This window comes from Neopsephotus bourkii, unplaced genomic scaffold, assembly GCF_033783945.1.
Source record: "Neopsephotus bourkii isolate Nb327-2 ecotype Australia unplaced genomic scaffold, CSIRO-AGI_Nbou_v1 NB_547, whole genome shotgun sequence".
NCBI lineage: Eukaryota > Metazoa > Chordata > Aves > Psittaciformes > Psittacidae > Neopsephotus > Neopsephotus bourkii.
In genome coordinates, this window is record NW_026901048.1 from 2,012,032 (window position 1) to 2,032,910 (window position 20,879).

The 20,879-nt window shown below is 35.3% G+C and overlaps 1 protein-coding gene across 3 annotated transcripts in view; it reads left to right on the forward strand.

Annotated features, from left to right (window-relative positions):
* The window catches only part of LRBA (LPS responsive beige-like anchor protein), a 400,194-nt gene that overhangs the window by 59,057 nt on the left and 320,258 nt on the right, over positions 1-20,879 (forward strand). For all 3 annotated transcript variants that reach the window (XM_061350996.1, XM_061350998.1, XM_061350997.1), the window contains exons 17-23: positions 2,870-2,962; positions 3,850-3,958; positions 4,511-4,592; positions 6,251-6,374; positions 6,611-6,803; positions 17,491-18,504; positions 19,630-19,805. In XM_061350996.1, coding sequence (XP_061206980.1) covers positions 2,870-2,962; positions 3,850-3,958; positions 4,511-4,592; positions 6,251-6,374; positions 6,611-6,803; positions 17,491-18,504; positions 19,630-19,805 — 1,791 coding nt within the window. The remainder of the gene's footprint in view (positions 1-2,869; positions 2,963-3,849; positions 3,959-4,510; positions 4,593-6,250; positions 6,375-6,610; positions 6,804-17,490; positions 18,505-19,629; positions 19,806-20,879) is intronic.

Consider the following 20,879-nt stretch of genomic DNA (forward strand, 5'->3'; position numbering starts at 1 on the left):
TGCTTAGTCCTTAGCCTCCCATTCTTGCATATGTTTTAGAACTGAAAGTGGGCTGACAAAAATTGGTTCGGATTTCTTCTGATCTTTATTTCCCCCTTGTTCCCCCACTTTTTTTTTACATGTAGAACATTACTGGTATTTTGCAGAAGAAATCTTTTGTTTAAATTTAGTGCTTTGTGGTATGGATTGTTCACAGTCTCTTTTTGCTAACAAACAGCAAAGTATGGTTTAACACCACTGTGAGAGAAAAGTAGGGAAAGTTGTAGGTTCTAGTAACAGTAAAAGCACAAGAGAAGATCTGCTGGAAAAAGACTTAGTTATGACTCTGTTTTTATGTTGTGGCTCTCAGAGGGTGGTCACATTATGGGACTTTTCTAATCTAAAATGAACATGCCTGGACATAGTGGGGGAGGAATTGGAATAGGCAAACAAATGTAAGAACTATTCCTAGAAGGGTATGTGGAGTAGTAATTCTCTCGCTGTGTAAAGGCAGAGTCTCATTTCATACATTTTGTTGCACCTATTGGTTAACCCCTATTTATACATATATTTTTTCAGTTGCCCTTTCTCAAGAGACAACATTCAGGCCTGTTGATAATTGTTTTCTCCCTTTTTAGTGTTAGGCTGACTTTTTTTTACCTATTTTCTACAGCTTTGACTTCATTTGTATGGTAATGTATTATGCTATGGGAAACTAATAAAACCCCTAAATAATACAGTATCTGAATGTCATGTTGAATCTCCAATGCAATACATTTGTTTTTATTTAACAACTGGCAGTAGACATTTTCTTTTTTATTAACTATTATATGGGCAAGTCAGTGTGAATAGTGAGTCCAGAGTGAGAAATCACTTTGTTTTTCTGCCTTGTTACATTTTTTGCTCTTGTATTGTCTCCAGTCTCTTAACAGGCTGTTTGTATTCATATTGATACATCTACTTTTTGGAATTAAATCACCATATTCTTGAAATTTAGAAATAATTTTACAAAGCTTTGTAAATATTTGGATTTTTTTAATAATTTAAATTTAAGAAGTAACAAATCTACTAAAGAAATAGTAAGGGTAAGGAAATATTTATTTTTCCCTGTGCAGTTAGGTAACCTTCATACTGTTCTGTTAAGCAGTAAAATGGCTTATATTGCCTGAATGAACATTGTAAAATGGGCTTGCTCATTTGTTTGATTCTTCAGTTGCTGTGGCTGTAGCTTTCTCCAAGATAAGTTATTTGTTACAGGTAACTGTGTTTTAATCACTTCTAGGTTTTCACTTAAATTATAGCATAGAACTGTTTTGTTTCTGGTTTTGTTTTTGGTTTTGTTTTCTTCTTAGTTTACTTAGGTAATATTTTTGGGTATTTAAAAGTGAAGGAGAGCATAACTAGTGATGAATACTCAGTTATGTATAAATAAGGCCTAAAAAAAACTTAAGTCAGTCCTTTGAACTCTTTACAGTTGGCTGATCTAAAATGCGCTATTGTAACATGGGATATTTTTTAAGGATTCAAGAATAACTGAAATTAGATTTTTACTTCTTCTTTTTTTTTAACCCTAATAAAGTGATATACATTTCTTAAAATTTTTTCTCAGCAAATATTCACAGTAAAGGCTGAGCATTGTGCCTTCTGTGAAGTTCCAGCTTCATTTCATGGAGCATTAGGAAATTAATTTTTTTTTTTCCAGAGAGAGCTTAGTAGTCCTCATTAGGTATAAGCTAAATTATATTTCACAAATTCAAAGGTCTGTCCAATACTGTGAACCACAGCCCAACTGAAATCAGATAGTGACATGGTCATAAGCACTTTAATGTCTAAAAAGTAAGCAATGAGTGAAGTTAGATGCAATTGATAAATACATTTTGATGTCTTACTTTTTGTGGGAGATTAACAAGGATCAAAAACTTCCATTTTTTATTCTTCCCATTGACAGGAGGCCAATGTTAGAATTTTTCACTGTATAAATAAGCTATATTTAATGAAAGAATAAATGCAAATAAACTTTTGAGGAGCTAAGATTAAATAGCAGTGTGATTTCTTTTTACTCTGGGGAGTGGCAGGCATGGATACACATGATGGGATCTGTGCAGTGTTACAGATTGAATTGGTAATTTAAAATACATTTAAGGTTATTGGACACTTCCCACTGTACGACTGTACTTTCAATTATTTATTAATTTACTAGACTTCTATCAGTTACATTGACACTTTCCTTGCTGTTTTTTTACACCCATTTTCTATCTTGGTAAAACTTCAGCAATAATCTTTCAGCTAGTCAAGTCTAGTACTTTGCTACAGACATGCGCATCACTCTCTTTGGCTTTACTTTAAACCTTCTCAGTGGAGAATCATAACAGGGTGTAGAGTGCAATTATATGGAGGTGAAGAGCAGAAACCATTGGAGGTGAAATGAAAAGAATGCCTTCTGACTTGGTGTCTTCCTCTTTCCCTTCTGAGGGAGCAACAGTGTGCATAGATGTCAAATATTAGTGCTGGTAATAAATCCCACTCCATACATGGCAATTCCTATCCAGCCACATTTATACCAAAACAACACTTAGTTTTCTGGATAAAATACCAGATTAAGACAGTTCCCAATATAGGGATTGTAGCAGCCTTTCATAGCATGTTTTATGTATTGATATTTGGGAGGAATTTAAATTTGACTAAAAATCTCTATATGTAATTATAAAATGAGAAATCACAAACTATTGTGATGTTAACAGAAATGTCATGCTGGTTTTTGTAGTGTTAGTAATTCTTTTAAAGCAGGATCATATACAAATTTATTTGCAGTTAACTGAGTTAATTTGTCTTTCCAAAAACTGCTGTGTATTTCAATTATTTTAGGAAGCCTTGTGTTCTCTCCCTTTAGGGTTGTCTACAAGCTTTTAGCATCGCAAAGTGAAGGCATCAGGGTACAAGCTCTAAAAGTGATGGGATATTTCCTAAAGCATCTGGCTCCAAAGTAAGTACTGGTTTAGGTCTTGAAACACCCCACCCCCACCCCCCAAAAGAAGGAAAAAAGGTAGGTTGTGACACATATGTGACATACATTGTTCTGTGTATATGTTATTTGTTTATATATGTATTATTATGTATGTATTATGTATGTTATTTGTTAATGTATGTATATGTTATTTGGTTATTTTGGTTATACATGCATGTTTATATGTAAAGTAAAAAAAGCCATATTGGAGGTTAATCACTAAATATACTTAATTGAATCGAAGCTGCTATTCTTCAAGTTCTCTTCAGTTTGTTTGTCATTAGTACATTTCTGATGTGGTGGAATTACTTGTTATTGGCAACTTGTGTCCAGGCATTATCACTTGCTAACCAAGGTCATTTAATAGTTTGTTGTGGTATGGCTGTCTGTTTTTTAAAATGGTCTTTTTCCATAATTCTGCTGATATCAGGAGTTAGACTAGTAAGATTTGGACCCTGTGTTACTTACTGAGAACTAGATTTAGTATGTCTCTAGCTGCCTACAATAGTAGGTAACTTGAGATCGCTGTCCATGGTTATATTTTTGAATGAAATGAGGACAAAGATGCCCTTTCCATAGTAGTTATCAAGAAATTCCTAAGGGTGTATTTCAGCTTTAAGGCCCAGGGTGGGTGGACCGCATTTATGGATGAAAGCTAGCTGTCTCCTGTCTTGATTTCAGGGGATGACTTGTTATTTCAGAATTTTGAATCCTTGCCCTTTTTCTTAACTGACAGACTTGGAGAGCAAAAAAGAAAAAGATGTTTTCTTGTAATTTCATATTTCTTGAGGCAGACTTTTTAAACTTTTTTTCCCCTACAGCAAGTTGAACACGTAAGTTTATTTTATCTTTCTGTGCTATTTTAGGAGAAAAGCTGAAGTCATGCTTGGACATGGATTGTTCTCTTTGTTGGCTGAAAGGCTGATGCTTCAGACAAGTTTAATCACCATGACCACATACAATGTCCTATTTGAGGTAGTAATATACTGTAGTTAGGATCCAATCTTCCTAATTACTTGTAAGACATTGTTAGAAAATTGCTTACATACTTGTGCTGATATGTTCCAGATGACATTAAACCTTAGTGTGATGGTGCTGAGCGCTGCTTTTTTCTTTTTTTCCAAAGCTGACTACTTGAGATTCAACCCCCCCCAAACTTGGTTATGCTCATTATGAACAATTCGAGATAATGAGTAACCCGAGTGTCTCAAGCAGACACTCATATATATGTAGAATTTTATTATAGCAATGATCTTGCCTTATGATGATTGTTCTGGTTAGACTGAGCTTCTTTTCCAGTGTATTTAAAATAACAGTGTGTGCTTAAGAGAAAAAAAAATATAGTTCAGAGTAAAATTTTAGGGACAGAATGAAATAAATTATCAAGAAAGACAACAAATGAAATTTTGAATAATTTTTAGAACTATGGTGAAATAACAGTGGTGCTGTATGAAGGATGTTATCCAACTATTCTTCAGTAAGCTGTCTTTATGGGCATTGATATGACATCTTCTTCTTTCTTGCTAGATTCTGACTGAACAGATTTGCACTCAAGTGATACATAAACAACATCCTGACCCAGATTCAACAGTGAAGATACAAAATCCTCGTAAGAACAATACAAGTTTCCAAATGCTGCCATAAAAAATGTCTGCTCAAAAAGAACATGAGAAAGCTTATTAATTACATCCATCAGTCTTAATTCTCAGTTTTACGTTGTCTTTCATGTTAAAAGAAAGATAACGTGCATTTAGTTGGAGTTATTTAGGAAGTATGTGTCCATAGCCTTTTGAAAGAAGTTTTATGTGTATGTAGTTCATAACTCACCCTTTTTGGCTGTGGAGTCATGTTATGAAATGGTTTTTCAAGACTTACATGCACAGGATACTTTGATTTAATACATGTTAAGGTTCCAGCAAAATTCTGATTGCATTATTTAATGATGTCAGACTAAAATTACCTGAAATATGGAAACAGCCCTCATCATAAATTACATTCAGTATGACAACACTAGATGCAAAGTAGTAAAAATGTATCTGCTCACTCTTTTGGTTAGCTTACTTTATGGGAAGTATCTTGATATGAAACTTTAAATGTCTTTTGAACTACGCGAAAATACTGATCTCCTCGCCTGAATTATAGGTATAATTAATGTGCTCTGTATATAATACAATGGACTTACGATAGCTTTGGGAGTTAATTTTTTCTGAGAAATAATAGATTTTTCACTTTCATGGTAGTTTTGTCATTAGAAGTAAGTCATAGTTGTGAGTTTGCTTCACGTGGAAAGTTGAGGAAGAGAAAGGAAAGCAAAGCAGATACAGAGGAAAGAAACCTGGTTGCAGCATGCCGTTTGCCTTGTGGCAAATCTGAAGCAAGAGATGCGGGGACATTTCTGTGTCTGTCTTTTAGTATTTTTGAAGTTGGCAGTCACTACAGATTCTTTGTAGTGTGAGGTATGAGTATGGAATTATGTAGGTCTAGCAGGCAGAGTTACTTCTGAAGTACTTTTTTAAGATCAGTGCTGATATTATCAGATAAGGGATTTCTCTTTTTAAAGAAATTGTCCAAGGTGAACTAAAAGGGTCGTAGCAACTGTGTTCAAATTGCAGGATCATTTATTTACAAAATTTGCTTTAAAAGAAAGTAATTAGAACAGTGACTGCCTCAGTGCTTCAGAAAGTAGAATATACCCATAATTTTGGTTGTCTCCTAAAGCAGAAAAAACATCATGCTAATAAGAGATGAAATTTTGTATCAGGAGGGTTTTGTCCCCTTTCTCAGACTTTTATAACAGAAAGTGTTAGGTATAATGGAAGTTGTTTAAATTCTTTGAAAATTCTGTATTACTAAGGTAGATCAAAATCTACATATTTTTCTCATAGATTGTTTTTATAAAAAATGCATTCTATTCTGTGAATTTCCTTAGAAAAAGGTTCTGACAGATTGGTAGCTTCTCATTTGTCATATGGTAACATTTGTGTTGCTTAAACATGATAGTTAAAAAAAAAATTCAGAATAATTTATCCTAGCTTCCATTTTCTTCAGCTGCACAGGCCTTTGAATCTCCCTAATGGTGACCAGGTTTGAAATGTCTTGGAAGAAGGGATTTTAGTTAAACCTTTTACTCAAATAGAGATGTGCTTTTTCTCAGCATAAAACTTTTTTATGTAACATCACTTTTCTTGTACAAAAAATATTGGATGATGTGCCATATCTTTTTGCTGTGCTTAATAATAATTTGTTGCATATGAACTGTTTTTACAGAGATTTTGAAGGTTATTGCAATCCTGCTGCGTAATTCTCCACAATGTCCAGAAACTCTGGAGGTTCGGCGAGCATTTCTGTCAGATATGATTAAACTTTTTAATAACAGCAGAGAAAATAGGAGGTAAGACAACTTGCTTACACATGTAAGTAAGTAACAAGGTCTCCTACTAAATTAGCCTCATTAAGCAGATACAGCTTCACAGCTGTTCAGCAAATTCTGTATTATAGCCTTCAATATATAAAATTAGATAAGTTTTCACATAGCAGTTCTAAACATGCTGGATTCCTGACTCAGCAGAAGTATATTTCTAAGATAGATTTTGAAATTTAATTAAACAACATGTATGCATTTTGCAGGAGTTTGTTGCAGTGCTCCGTCTGGCAGGAGTGGATGCTTTCCCTTTGCTGTTTTAATCCAAAGACTTCTGAGGAACAGAAGATAACTGAGATGGTGTACACCATGTTTCGAATTTTGCTCTACCATGCAATCAAGTATGAGTGGGGTGGCTGGCGTGTTTGGGTGGATACACTGTCAATCACACATTCAAAGGTGAGTGTTTGAAATAGTTGTGAAATTCTGATTTAGACTTAGAGCCTTGAAGTGCTGTAACATACAGTAAGATAGTCTTGAAGTAATGGGCGGTACTTAAATAAAAGCCCAGTGTTTATGTTTGTTATTGGGCTTAACTTTCAAATATTTGACAATTAAATGTTAATTTTATTGTTTGAACACGAATATTTGTTGCTGTTGCTTGGGGTTGAAAACATGTAAATTAGAAGGGAGCTTTTTTCCTTACATTTGAAGTACAAGTTTTCTACAGCTGATGCATTTTAACAATCGACTTTAAACTAGTAGAACCCAATGGCAAGGGGTTCTAGGGAACTAGATGATCTTTAAGGTTCCTTTAACCCAAACCATTCAATGATTCTACGATAAACTGTGATAGTTTATGCTGGAAATGGCCCATATTTTCAAAAATGGGATAATGAAATTTCAGCATTTCTGCAAAATTTTAGTGCTGGTTTTGCTTTTTAATAAGGGCACGAACACAAGGTGGCGCACCACATCTATTCATAAAGAAAAAGTACCTTTATGGTAACATCAAAAGGCTGTAAAACAAACCAGTAAAAGCAAAGAAATCAAAGTTAAGACAGCTGCTTCAGCTGTTAAGCTGTCATGGAATACAGGGTGAGAACACAAATCCTTTGCAGTATGAATGAGACTATTACCCTTTCCTGTTCGTCAATCGGATTTTTTTGTTGCTCCAACCAGAATTATATCATAAAAATTATTAGTGGATCTTTGAACAAGGCTCAGTAGTATAAAGGATAACTGCCCTGCCTTATTCTAAGCAAAAGAGTGAGATCAGTCTGGGCCTCATAATTATTCTGGTTTATCAGAAATACATATGTGAGTTGAATTAAATTATAAATTATACATTTGTAAATGTGTGCAACTTAACGGTGTGAAAATGCCATCTGTGAACACTAAAGATCGCTGTACGATTCTGAGGAATTGTTAGCATTTCTCAAGTCTTTGATTTTGTGCGAGTTTGTTTTTCTCAAGAAAAATTCAGTTTCTGCAGACAGCAAGAATACTGTTATTTTTGCAGGTCTGTTTACTGCATTCATAGGGCAATGGTGGATTATTGGGCTATGGGGAAACAAATGTAGAAACCTATGTAATAAAAGTGTGTGAAATAATATCATTAGTCACTTATCTAAGTGGAATCCACGTGCAAAGAACCCAGAGCCAAATTTTAACCCTTACAGAGATCATGTTGTAGTCATTGAAGTAACCTTAATCTTCTTTTTTGTGTCTTCAAAAAACCTGTTTGCTCTCTTTCCCCCAAGTTGTAGAAGGCGTGGGTGGATAGACTGTACAATAGCAAGCTGCAGCCAGAGTAAAGATCCCTGATGTGCTTTTATAGATACTGGTATAATTTAAAGCATTTGTGTGATTGCTGGGGAACTGTCCCTGGGGAAAGCTGGAGAGGTGAGTGAAGGAAGGCCACCTTTCTGTCCCTGTTAGAGCTCTGGTGTATTGAATGCAAAAGTTATCTAGCACATTAGTTTATAAGCTGTGGTTCTATTCTTAGACTCTTTTTGTAAGATAATATAATGTCAGAAATACCATTTAAACAGCTTCTATGTCAAAATGACTAACCAATGGTCTGGAGTTCACAGACAAAAAAAAAAAAAAAAAGATTTTATTGTGATGCCACAGCCAGATGTTAAGGAAAAAGCCACAGTTTTAGAAAATACTAAAAAATTTGAGGTACAGATAATGTTCCTGACCCTCCTTCCTGCACCTTCCCTTCCCCCTTCCCCTCCCCCCCCAAAGGCTGTATGTTTTTGTGCAATGCCATAGTGAATGAGAAAATTACATGCTTCACTCTTTGTATTTCTCAATTTTGGTTCCTGGCATGCTGACATAGTGAGGAATCTTTGGTTGTAGAAGTAACTCCGTGTATCAGTTTTCCCAAGTCTAGCTTGTTGGCTTTCTAGTCAATATGTAAGGACTGTTTGTTCTTACAACCTACTTCAGAGGAAGCTGAACAATGGCAAAGTTAAAAGTGTGTGTGTGTGTCAACATGGGCAAAGCTAGCGGCAGAGTGGTGGTGTAATTTTGAAGGAATCATAAAGGAGTTAGGTTTGTTTGGACATTGTTGCTAATATTCCCCAGTTTCAGAAGCCTAGACAGAAATGATTAAATAAAAGCACCCAGAAACTAGCTTAGCAATAGTGATTCGAATGATGATGCAATAATCAAGGATTTTAAAATGGGATTTTTTTACCTTTATTATATAGTTGGCATTTGAACTTTTTATAAATAATATATGCAGTTTATGCAGCTAGCAATATAAAGCTACATAATATTTCATAACTATCTTTTAATTACAGAAGCGTGATTAGGAGAAATCACAGAAAAATCTCTGTGATAAAACCTTACAAATCACTTGAAGATCTCCACATAAGCTGATACTAATATATAATAATAATTATTTTTTATTCCCTCTAATTTTACTTGTTTTGAATATTCTTGTATCCTGTTATACCGAGATTCATACATCTTCACACATAATATAGTGTAGACATAATTCAGTGGGCAAATTGTTTGATGCTAAGTGCATCTCAGATGTTTTTGATTTTCAGCATGCTTTCAAAGTGTAGTGAGAATTACAGGAACAAAAATATTTCCTTAATATTGCTAAGAGAATAGCCAATTTGTGTTTATATTATTTCTTCTCTAATTGTATTTGGTTACTGCTTGTTTTTCCTTTTTACAACCTTTGCACCATTCTTGCCACTAATTTATAACACCATTCTATGATAAAGAACTAGTACATAAAGGACTAGTGTTACAGAATTGGGTAGGTTTTGCAGAGCTACACATCAAGATACATGCAGCTGCTATAAAAAGCCGAAGAAACTCAATTGCAATTTTATTGTCCAGTTTGATAGATTTCCTGCCACCTTTGTAGTAGGGAAGCTGTTTGTCACTGTAACCCTCTCTCTCCTCCAACAGCTGCACGACGCTTTATAAGCAGCAGTGGTTTTCTAGCATAATTGCACTACATTGGTTTTCTTGCACTCAGAAGGCACGTGTAACCTTTTTAAAGCCAAATTTCTCAGTGTTACTTATGTATTTTTCCCATTGCCATGTTCGATTTTTTTTATGTTTTCCAAGTAGTAATACACTGTACACAGTGGTGTTTAATCTGTGCCTTCTAGTTCAATAAAAATCAAAGAATCACAGAATCACAGAATGGTTGGGGTTGGAAAGGACCTTAAGATTGTTTAGTTCCAACCCCTCTGCCATGTTAATGAAAAGGTCAAATCACAACTCCAGTTTGTTCTAACCGTCCAGTGCTGAATTTATGAAAACATCTAAGAACTTCTGCTTTTTAAATATTGTAACTGTGCTAGCTAGATCTTAGATTTTACCTGACTAGCCATGTTACTTTGTAAAGCAGACCAATGATTTGGGGATTAATAGTAGGAAACAAGTAAAGAATGGTGAACAACTTGCCTTTTTGACCTTTCAGCTTCCCAAAGTTTTAAAAGAATATAATGATTTACAGAGCATAATGCACTCCTAAATTATCTGAATGTTTTAAAGTGCTAGTAAGAACTAACATTTGCTTTTTTCAGGCCTTAAATATATTTTGTTACTTAAATTTTGCTTCATGTTACCATGTCATTTGGTTAAAGAGAAGATATTTGGGTAAATTCTGCTTTATTTATTATCTTTTAGTAGCTGAAATTTTCAGTGAGTACGACTCAGAAATCTTAATATGTATAGGCTGAAGTTTTATTTCTGTATAAGTTGAAAAATTTTGTTCCATGATCTGAATGAGAAGAAGTACAATCTTAAAATGTCAGTACTGTGATTTTTAGCATACAATGTATTTTGAAAATAATTGTTAGTTTTCAGTCTAAAGTACAGTCGTAACAGACATTGGTTAAGTATTAAGTTCTTTGGTGCCCCATTCCTTTCATACAAGAGGGGAAAAAAAAAGGTGTGTACATGTGCTATGTTTGCCTGATTTTCATCACTGTCAGATGAGGGAAAACTGGCAAAAGCAGCAAAGAGTAGGTGCTGGAGGATTTAATATATGATGGCAATTTAAAAACTAATTTGCAGAGGAGAGACCATGGCTCAGTAGTTTCAGAAAGTAACAGGCCATCAGGATCTCTTGAGTCCAAATCCCATTGGCTTTCATGAGTTATTGAGGACAGTTTTGTGTCCATTTTTTCTCCCTATCTTGAAGGAGGTAAGGTCTTCCACAGTGTTATGTGCAGGCATTTTTTTAGCTCTAGTGCATTTTGAGGACTTCAGAAGTTCCTCAGTCCTCTGTAAAGTGTATCTGCAGTGCCCTGAGGGGGGAAGCAGAGATAGCTAGCCAAGATGGTCATTGTGCTAGTGCAGGTTTTTGGTTTTCAGTAGTGTGATGCCCAGTATGTTAATGCAGCAAAGCTGGGGGAGATGCAAATTAAGTAGCACAGTAAAAATGCTTAAATATGGGGTTCATTCCTATGGTACAAATAGTTACTTATAAAAAAAATCCAACAACAAATGCTTATTCTAGATGGAATTGTCAGGTGTTCAAGGCCAGGTTGCCCCAGGGCTTTGAGCAGCAGAGGGGTTGGAACTAGATGATCTTTAAGGTCCCTTCAAACCCAAACCATTCTATGAAATTATTTTCAGAGGTTCATTTGATTTACAGAGAGAAGAAGGAATTTGGAGGCTAGAATGTGCAGCCTCCTTTAGAGCTATGTACCATCTAGGATGTGTCGTTACGATGCAATCCTTCAAGTTTGCTAAGTGTTCCCTTGTAGCAGCTTGTTTTGTAGTATATGTCTGGGAAGGCTTTTCCTAATCAAGGCCTCTGAGGAAAGAGTATTCTCATTATTCAGAAGGGACAAGAGTCAGGAGGAGAGATCTGAACCACTGATGGGTTCTTACACATGAAGCAGGTATGATTCAGGGAGTGCTACTCCATCTCATTATTCACTCAGTTTGAGTGGAATGTCATGAGTAAACCTGCAAGATGCTAAGATTTGACTAAGTCAAACAAAGAAAAGTGTGAAATAGGGGATAGGAATACAGTGAGCAAGGTAAAATGAGAATTCATGAAGCAGGGAAGAACAGGATCAGCTAGATAGAAGAAGCAGTACAGAAGCCTGAAATGGAGAGTGTAATAGTGATTTATTGCTGGTTGAGAATTTTCAGAGGTCTCAAAAAAGAAGAAAGGGGGAACCATTTGCAGTGGAAAGAGCTGATGCATTAAAGGCAACCAGTTATGAGATCTTTCCTAAGCAAAGATAACCTTAGAAGATAATGGATTCTCATCTGTATGACTTGATATAAAAATCACTGTCAGGGGGGATCTGTGCCTGCAATGTCAAGAATTGTTAGTGGCCTCGTTAGCTGTTGCTGCAGAGTTTGAGGCAAACCTCTGTACTTGCTACTGCTTGTGTTGAGATTGTGGCTGCGTTGTGTCTGTGAGGACTGAATGGGGCTTCTGAGCCCTGAGTTGATGGATGTGGAGTCCTTGGTACAGGGCTGCTGCCAACACATGGAGACATTGGAAAAGGATGGCCAAAGAGAGAAGTGCACAAGACCTATAACGGGTATTATGATGATGCAGAATGGTGAACACTGAATTGAGGTAAAACATATTTTTGTTAAGAACTAAATATCAAATGTGGACAAGGCAGAATTTGACAGTCAACTGAACTGTAGGAATGGTGGCAGGGACTGAGATAGAGAGGAAATATATACCCTGTCAGGATACTGTGCACATGTCCTGCAATTTAAACAAATTAAAAGCAGTAGGTGCAGTAGTGAAAATGAGCAAACACGTTTGATGTGGTGTTTGAATTGGACCTTTACTTGAATTGAAAATAATGCTGCCAACATATGAAAATTATCTCTGATGAGCAAACACTTTATGAAATATATTGACTAGTAGTTGCTTTCTTAGTCTAGAAATCATTTGCATGCATAACTTTTTGTCAAGCTGAAGAGAAAAAAGGCAAAAGTATTGCTACTTAGATGAAGATGCAGTTACATGAAAATGTCTTAGTACATGGGTTCCCTCCCTGCCTTGTGTATCCCTGAATGTTTTTTTGGTGGAAACTTAGATTCCTTGAAACTTTATGTAGTGTCCAGCGTAATATACAATAATTTGCTTTTCTTAGCTTTTATCTGTGAACAGCTCAGAAATAACCCAGAGATATTCCTCAGGTCAGTGGGTTATAGACTGTAAGTCAGTGTATGGTGCACACAGTACCTTTGTATCTTTCACTTCACCAAATTGAAAATTAGGTTTGATATCTTCAGCTGTTAGTGCCTCCCATCTAAACAGACCTGTTTTTGTTTGGCGATTAGTTTCCACTTTTGAACAGTTAGTCTTGCTAGAGGAGAAGTGGAAAAACAAATCAGTAAAATCCTTGTTAAGATTTTAAAAGCTGAAACACTTTCTGGAATTATGAAGAGTTTATTGATGGCGCCAGCAGCAGAGGAGCTAGTTTGCACTGAGCAGACTCTATAAGGAAACAGCAGTACTATATAATTGTCTGACCTGTCTGGCAGACATTCCTTTCTTGCCTCATCTCTACAAAATTGCCCACCTGATAATGAAAAAAAGGGACAAGGTCTTAATGTATAGTTAAAAATATTTTCCCTGTGTTCTTTAAAGCAAATGTCAATCATCTTAACCTTTTTCATTGCTGTATGCTAATTTTTTTCCTCGGCAATTAGTAAATGTTGGATGTCAAATTAAGTTGAAATTAATGGCAGAGGCAAATGTTGCAGTTATTAGCTCACAAGTGTCTTTAACTAGTAGTGTGTAGAGATGCATTCCAAGCATTGCAGACAGCTATGGATTAACCATCAAATGATGGTGAAGATTAATGATTGGCCTTTTAGCTCACTAATTTAGAACAATTTCTTGTAATTAATTTTGTATTATCAGCTTTACAGTTGCAAGTGCCTGAAGGAAAATAAAAAATGACTTAAACACGTTTGTGGTTCTTCAAACTAACAGTTGTCTAGTAAATTGTTGCATGCTTGCAGATCCTAAAGTTTAATCCTTAATACCTTTTTATACAATCTCTCACTACTTCTGTTTAGTAATCATAAGTTCTGCTTCACTTCGTGATTTTGCTGATACTTCTTTTGTTAACCTTAGGTGTTTTCTTTATAGAGTGTATTGTTTGGCTTTCTGAAGTTGTTTGTTTCAGAAATGCTGTGTAATGCAACAGAAGTGTGGGGGAAGAATTGTCCAGTACCTGCATTTTAGTACCGCTATTTCTTGGTTTCCGGTCAAACCAAATTACAGATTAATATAGTGAGCAGAATTGTTCATACAGATTTGCTGAATATTTGGACTTGACAAGGCAGTATTTTTTAACTTTGCTTCCTTTTTCATATGAGAAACCCCCAGACTCAAAATGGATATTTGAAAAATAATGTTTCTGCATTGCTGTTTTAATTTGAATATTATTGAAAGGACAGCATTTAATACATTGTGACATGAATTCTTTCTGATGTTTATGGTGGAAATAGAAATTGCCATCCTTTTAAAGTGGGTTTTCATGGGGTTTTGTGAGAGGTGTTCTCCTGTAGCGTGAAAACATGGTATTTCTTCCTCATTGCGGTATTTTTAATGATATAGTTAGTGATTAGAAATGTAAGCCAGACTTTCAAAATGAAGGACACTTTTTTTCTTTTAAGATGGTAGATTAAATTTAATCTTTTTTTTATCTTTTGATCAAAATCTTTGATTTGTTTTTTTTTTTATTAAGGGGGGATTTCATCTCTTGATTTTCAGTATCAAGGCTGGACAACTTTCTAGATGCTGTCATCAATTCATGTTACTGGACTCAATGTTCAGGAAGGTGTGTTAAAGTCAAGGGCTGGGCTAGATTTTTTGATGTAGCTTTCTGACCTTAACCTCAGTGATTCCTTGAAGTGCTAGGGAAAAGCAGCTGTAACAGAACTGGTAATGCGCTTTTAGAATGCACTTAAAGTTACATTTCTTGATGCTTGCAATTTATTTCGACCAGGTTGGTGGTTTTTCAAAACACTTACATAGATAGGGCTGCCAGAACTCAGAACTTTATATTGTTGTTAAAGCTTGTTGTATTCTGTAAGGACCAGTGTAATCATCAAGTGCTGCTTTACGAAACTCTTGCAACACTGTGAATGTGCTCTTTTTGCAAGGTGGTTTTAGTAATTGCCAGCCCTGCAAAACATCTCTATGGTTTGTTCCATTAAGATTGAGTTGTTGCTGTTACTGAACATGTCTGTGAGTCATGTACTACTCTACATTGCACTCAGGTTTGAGCACGGAAAAAAATACGGTTTGTAACAGGTCCCTCTAGCTACTGTGTTGTGATCATCTTAGTGTCATTGCACCTATTCCCATTTGTACTGGGGAGAGATGGCCAGAGCAGTAATAGAATTTGACATACATGTCTCCTTCGTTTACCCCTTTCCACAAGAAAAAAAAGTGCCATTCTGCCATTCTCATCTTTATCTTGCTTTGTCTTCGTTCAAGGGAACTAGTGAAACAAATTTTGAAGCTAGACTTGAGACACATTGAACAGCTTTGGAACAAGTGCATAACCAGAGTAGAATCCAGGTGTCATGCTTGGATGTAGCTTAATAGTGTTAAAAGTAAGTGTGTGGTGACATAGTGTAGCTAAAGCCTGCAAATACTTTTGAGGAGTTACTTTTCCCATGTATTTTTCAAAATGAATGTTGCAGTAGCAAGTCTGATACTGAAGACAGAAATTAATAAAGGTAGCTGTGTTATCATAGATTTGTTATAGATATACTTGCATTGCATAGGTAAAAGGTATACATATTTTCGGTCAGTGTCTGCTTTCTGAGAAGTATATATGGTAAGTTTTGCTGAAATATTTTTATTTGTTGAATGTCTCTTTAGTACTTGTTGCAATAAAAATTCTAGTAGTTTTGGCTATAGAGGAATCAACAGTGGGAGAGAGAAGTGAGAAGGGTAGCTGGAGATGAGCTCAAGTTGTCAAGCTTTCTTCTTCAGAAATGTAATGATTTGACCAAACGTAGTAGCTTTCCTAATCATGTTTTTTAAAACAAATGAAAAGTGGGGGAGCTTTTTAGCATGATCCAGGTTGGGTTGCTTTTGACGTCCCGACTGTGTAACAGTTCAGGAAGGATTTATAAAATAATAATACACCCCACTCCCCCACCATTTTGTAATGTCCTATAACCAAATATTTTATAAACCCATTGTGACAGATGGATGACCTTTCACTCATATGTAATCATTCACACTTTTTTTGTTTGTACGTAACTGATTTAAAACTAGCACAGGAAGACTTTCTAGAACCTTCTTAACTTGCCAAGTTAGGTTTTTACTTACATGTATTGTCTTAAGAGAAAATATTTCTACTGACTAATCATCCCTTTGAATGCCATGTACATGGAATTTTTAGGTGAGATCCAAATGAATGAGTTTAGTATGTAAGAGAAAAAGAAAATTTGCATTCTTATTGAGTAAAATGTACTGCTCTTTGTCTACGGAAAATGTTTATAATAAAGAAAATAGTTAAACTGCAGCTGAGGGGTTTATTTTCTATATTTTAGGAAAATTTTGAGAACTAAGTTTACAGATAAACACTTCTGTTATAAAAGATAAATCTAAATCCTAAATAGAAAGGTATAGATAAACTAAATTGAATAACAGTGTAATAAAAATGTCAGTCTAGTGAGATTTTCTTTTAAGCTGCAGTTATTTATTTGGACAAATTAGTTTTATCAGTATGTATATAAATAATTTTTCTACCTGGATTTTCTTAATATACCTAAGAACAATAAATTTTTTTTTCAGCTTATGCATCGGAAGGTCTTTTCACTTTAATCAGATTGTGTTGTTGTTCTCGTGTGCCTTTTAGACTGGGTGAATAGCATCCACCAGAGAAAGAGTTCTCTGGAGAATTTTAGGTATCATTTGGAGATCCTTAGAATTTTGGCTTTGTTACACTGATAAGACTTTTTGGTGTATTTTTGTAATGTAAGCTTTTCAGAAGTTTGTTTATGGTTTGTTGAGCATACTTAAGGTGCTAAAATGATGTGAAAGCTCAGCTACAGTAAGTGCCCTTGCTACTTGTCACAGAAAAATAGAGATTGTGAGCCATCTCAAATTTTAGTATTTTCTGGTTGTTATGCTGTTGCATTTTTTTACCTATACCCATGCAATTACCTGAATGCAGGTAACACAGATAACTCTTAATTACAGATGGCTGCAAGTGGCCTAGGAAATTATGCAAGTATTAACTGTAAGTCATAGAACCATAGAACAATTAGGGTTGGAAAGGACCTTAAGATCATCTAGTTCCAACTAAAATGTAAAGATTTTTCTTTTTAAAGGTAGTCTTTAAAACTCTTGAGTACTTCTTATAAAAATTTAATTTCCTGTCTTTAGGATCAGTCTAGGATTTTTTTGACTCTGGTCTTACTTCCACATGCTCCCCTTGCCCCCCATTTCTTTCTTTTGGCCAGGAGTTACAGGTATACTTAACAAAAACCTCCCAGTTCTCTCCAATGTGAAATATTTTTTTAATCATGTGGACAATATCCACTATACATCTGTAGTACAACTTTGATTTGAGCAATTTTTTTTATTAGATTACATGGTCATAAACATATAATTTTTAACATGCTTTCAACTCTGTTCTTTTAGGTAACTTTTGAAATGCACAAAGAGAGTCTTTCTCAAATGTACAAGGAATACCAAGGGAAAGCAGGTGAAGGGAATGGAATACATTCTTCAACTACAATTAGAACAATCTCTGGAGTTAGCAAAGAAGCTGAAACCAAGGGCAAGCAACAGTGTTTGGAGTTAAAAAAAGATGCTGCTCCTTCCTGCATTATTGATGATGACATGGGTTGCAGTAGTGGAAAAAAGGAGACAAATACTTCATCAGCTGGTGACCAGCAAACTCATTTGGTGTCTGATCACAGAGAGGACTTAGAAAGGGAGGACTGGGAGACTACACAGGATTTAAAAGCAGTGCCTTGTGTGGAATTTTCTCCAGAACCAGAAGCAATAAACCCCAGTGTTTCAGAAATCAGTACTGGAGTAGCTGAAGCAATTGAAGATTCTCTGAGCAAAGCTGATGATTTTGTGGAAGAAACAGTAGCTGCCACTGCTGCTTCTTTGTCAATGCAAACTAATTTGGAGGGAGGAACTCCTGAAAGTCCAGAAAGACTGGAAAAATCAACAGTAGAGGTGGAAGACGAGGATGACTTTGTTGATTTGAAAGTGGAAAGTAGTATGCATTTACCTTCAGAAGAGTTTGCAGAAATGAACAAGGAATGTAGCTCTAATGAAAGTGAAGTGATAAAGCAGGAAATAGCAATAGAGAATCAACCTGAATCTGTGCTTGTAAAATCTGAAGATACAGAAGTTACGGATGGGACAAAACAAGAACTGGCTTCTTCACCAGACACAGTGAGTTCTGCAGTTCAGCAAGTAACGGCTCAGCCAGTATCACAAGGGAAAAAGAAGCTGGGGGAAGAAAAGAGTCTTCTTAGTGAAAAAAATGCAAATGCACATGTGCCAGAGCCTGCTGGAGCCTCTGACAAAAGAATCGCGAAGCTGGATGTTACTAGTGTTGCATCAGATACAGAAAGACTGGAACTGAAAGCTAACACATGTCTAGAAGCACCTCAGCCCCCCAGATCCATACCTGAGGTAAACTCACCTGTCCTTCTTCTGTCTACCTTAAAAATTAAAGGAAGTTCTTATGAAAAAACAGACAACCCCCCCACATTTGGGGGAATTTAATGTGTTTGGATTTTGTGAGTTATCTAAAGAATATTTTCAACCCTTGATTAAAATAGTAAGAACCCTTGATTAATAATAAGAATTATTAAAATAATTCTTGCTAATTTGTGTACTGAGAAGTCTAAGATTTTATTCTTTGTGCATCCTCTTATGGATGCTAATGGAGACTGAGTATTTGGCTAGATGGACACTTCATCTGTGTTGGCATTTCTGTTCTTAAGTTTGTAGAATTGAAAGAAATATATTTGGAGAGGATTTTATTTAGAATTTCTTCTGCTGCTTTACTCAGCCTTTATTTTTTTCAATCTGATCTCTTATATTCTCGACTCTTGCAATTTTTGAGGAATAAATATTGCTTTTGCAGAAAATAAAATAGCACCAAGTTTCTTTCACATCCTCGTATCTGTCATATCCTCATATCATCATCCTATGATGGAACGTGTGAAAATATTTTTTATATTAGCTACTCTGCAGGTACACAATATGTAGATATATTGGATACTATAAAACTTGGAAGTATTGTCACTCCATCACATCAGCCTAACTTTTATGTGCAAGTTTAATTTAAAACTGAGCTTCTGTTGCATGCTGCAATGCTCCACCATGTTAGTCTTTAGTTTCTAACTCAGCTTTTCATGATTAAAGAGTCATGTATCTGAGTACTTCCCTTCTGCAGAGATACCTGCTAATGGATGCTCTTCATTCTGCACCATTCTTCCTTAAAGGAGGAAAACCACTGTCTACAGCAACATATACTCCCTCTGTGGTAAGGTTGGGTTGTTGCTTGTGTATGCCTAGACTGACAGGTGTGGTAGTGCAGCTGTAGACTAGTTCGTAGCTTTGGTATATCCAGTAAATAGCATTTGTGTAATAGTTTTAGATCTATTTGTAACCATATATACAGTCTAAACTTAATGAATATCTAAAATCTCAAGTGTATTAAATGCCTTTTGGTGTATGCTGTGGAAACTAATAACCAGAGTGCGGTGGCGTTTCTTTTTTTCTCTTTCTGTTGGCAAACTGTGTATTCAGACCTTAAGGCATCAAGATTCTTCAGGACAAGAGCTAGCTGCTATGTCAGATGGACAGAAAAGAGACTCCAGGTCAACTGTATTCCGTATTCCTGAATTTAAGTGGTCACTGATGCATCAGCGCTTGCTCACAGACTTACTCTTTTCCATAGAAACAGATATACAGATGTGGAGAAGGTAAATTTCTGTGCTTTATATGACATGACCCAGACTGGAATTGCAATTATAATTAACTTGAGATTTTGTTAAAACTGCCTCAGAGTTACTCTTTGAATTTTTCAGATCTGGTATTTTACTCTTCATTCAGTAGACCTACACTTATTTTGTGACCTATACCCAAATTTATTTTTTTTCTGGAGACTCTTTGCAGACATATGTTGACTGAAATCCTGACTACATTTAAATCAATGGCAGTCTCACTATTGATTTTTATTGGAACAAGATTTTCATGTTTCTGATGTAAGGACCTTCATGTTTTATTATCTGAATATGGACTAAAAAAAATAATCTATCCCAAATAGTATTTATTACTTACTAATTTTCACATGCTGTGTTGCTGCTTTTATAGCTGGTGATTCAACAAGAAACTTTGAAAACAGTGTTAATTCTGTCTTTTAATGCTAAGATTGAGTAACTTTTGAGTTGTGTCTGTTATTAGCTTATAGTGAATATCAAATTTAAATTGAACCACATAGCTGTACCGATCTGATAAAAAGGAATGTAGGAATGAAGAAATTGAGTACTTAAGTGATTAAAAAAGATTAAATTGAGGTGAATTTTTGTCTGATTTGAATATCTAGGATGTGATTAAATTAACCTCTCAGGACATCATCAGATATAGCTAAAATGTATTTTTAATTTATTTTCTGTTTTAAAAATAATTTCCATGTTTAAGAGGATTCAAGTTTTTGTGTTTTGTAGATTTTTAATTTCTCTCAGAGTCCCTTAGTATTCGCTTTATTTTTCCAAGGATTTAAGTTCAGATCTAATTCATCCTTCCAGGAAACCACTGTATTGCCTGATATACTTTTGCTATAGCAAGCAATCATAGACAAGCCTAAATATATCTTATCCAAATGACGTTTAGCACACATCTTGGTGTTTTTAGCAAGCTATAATTTGGAGAGGTTTAAGAACAGAAAGGAAAGGTGGTTTTAGGTTTTGATTAAGATATATCAACGGATCCTTGCAGTCATGTGTTATTTGCTGCCTCACTGCTAAACTGTCTGGTTTTAGTTTTGTGAAAGCATA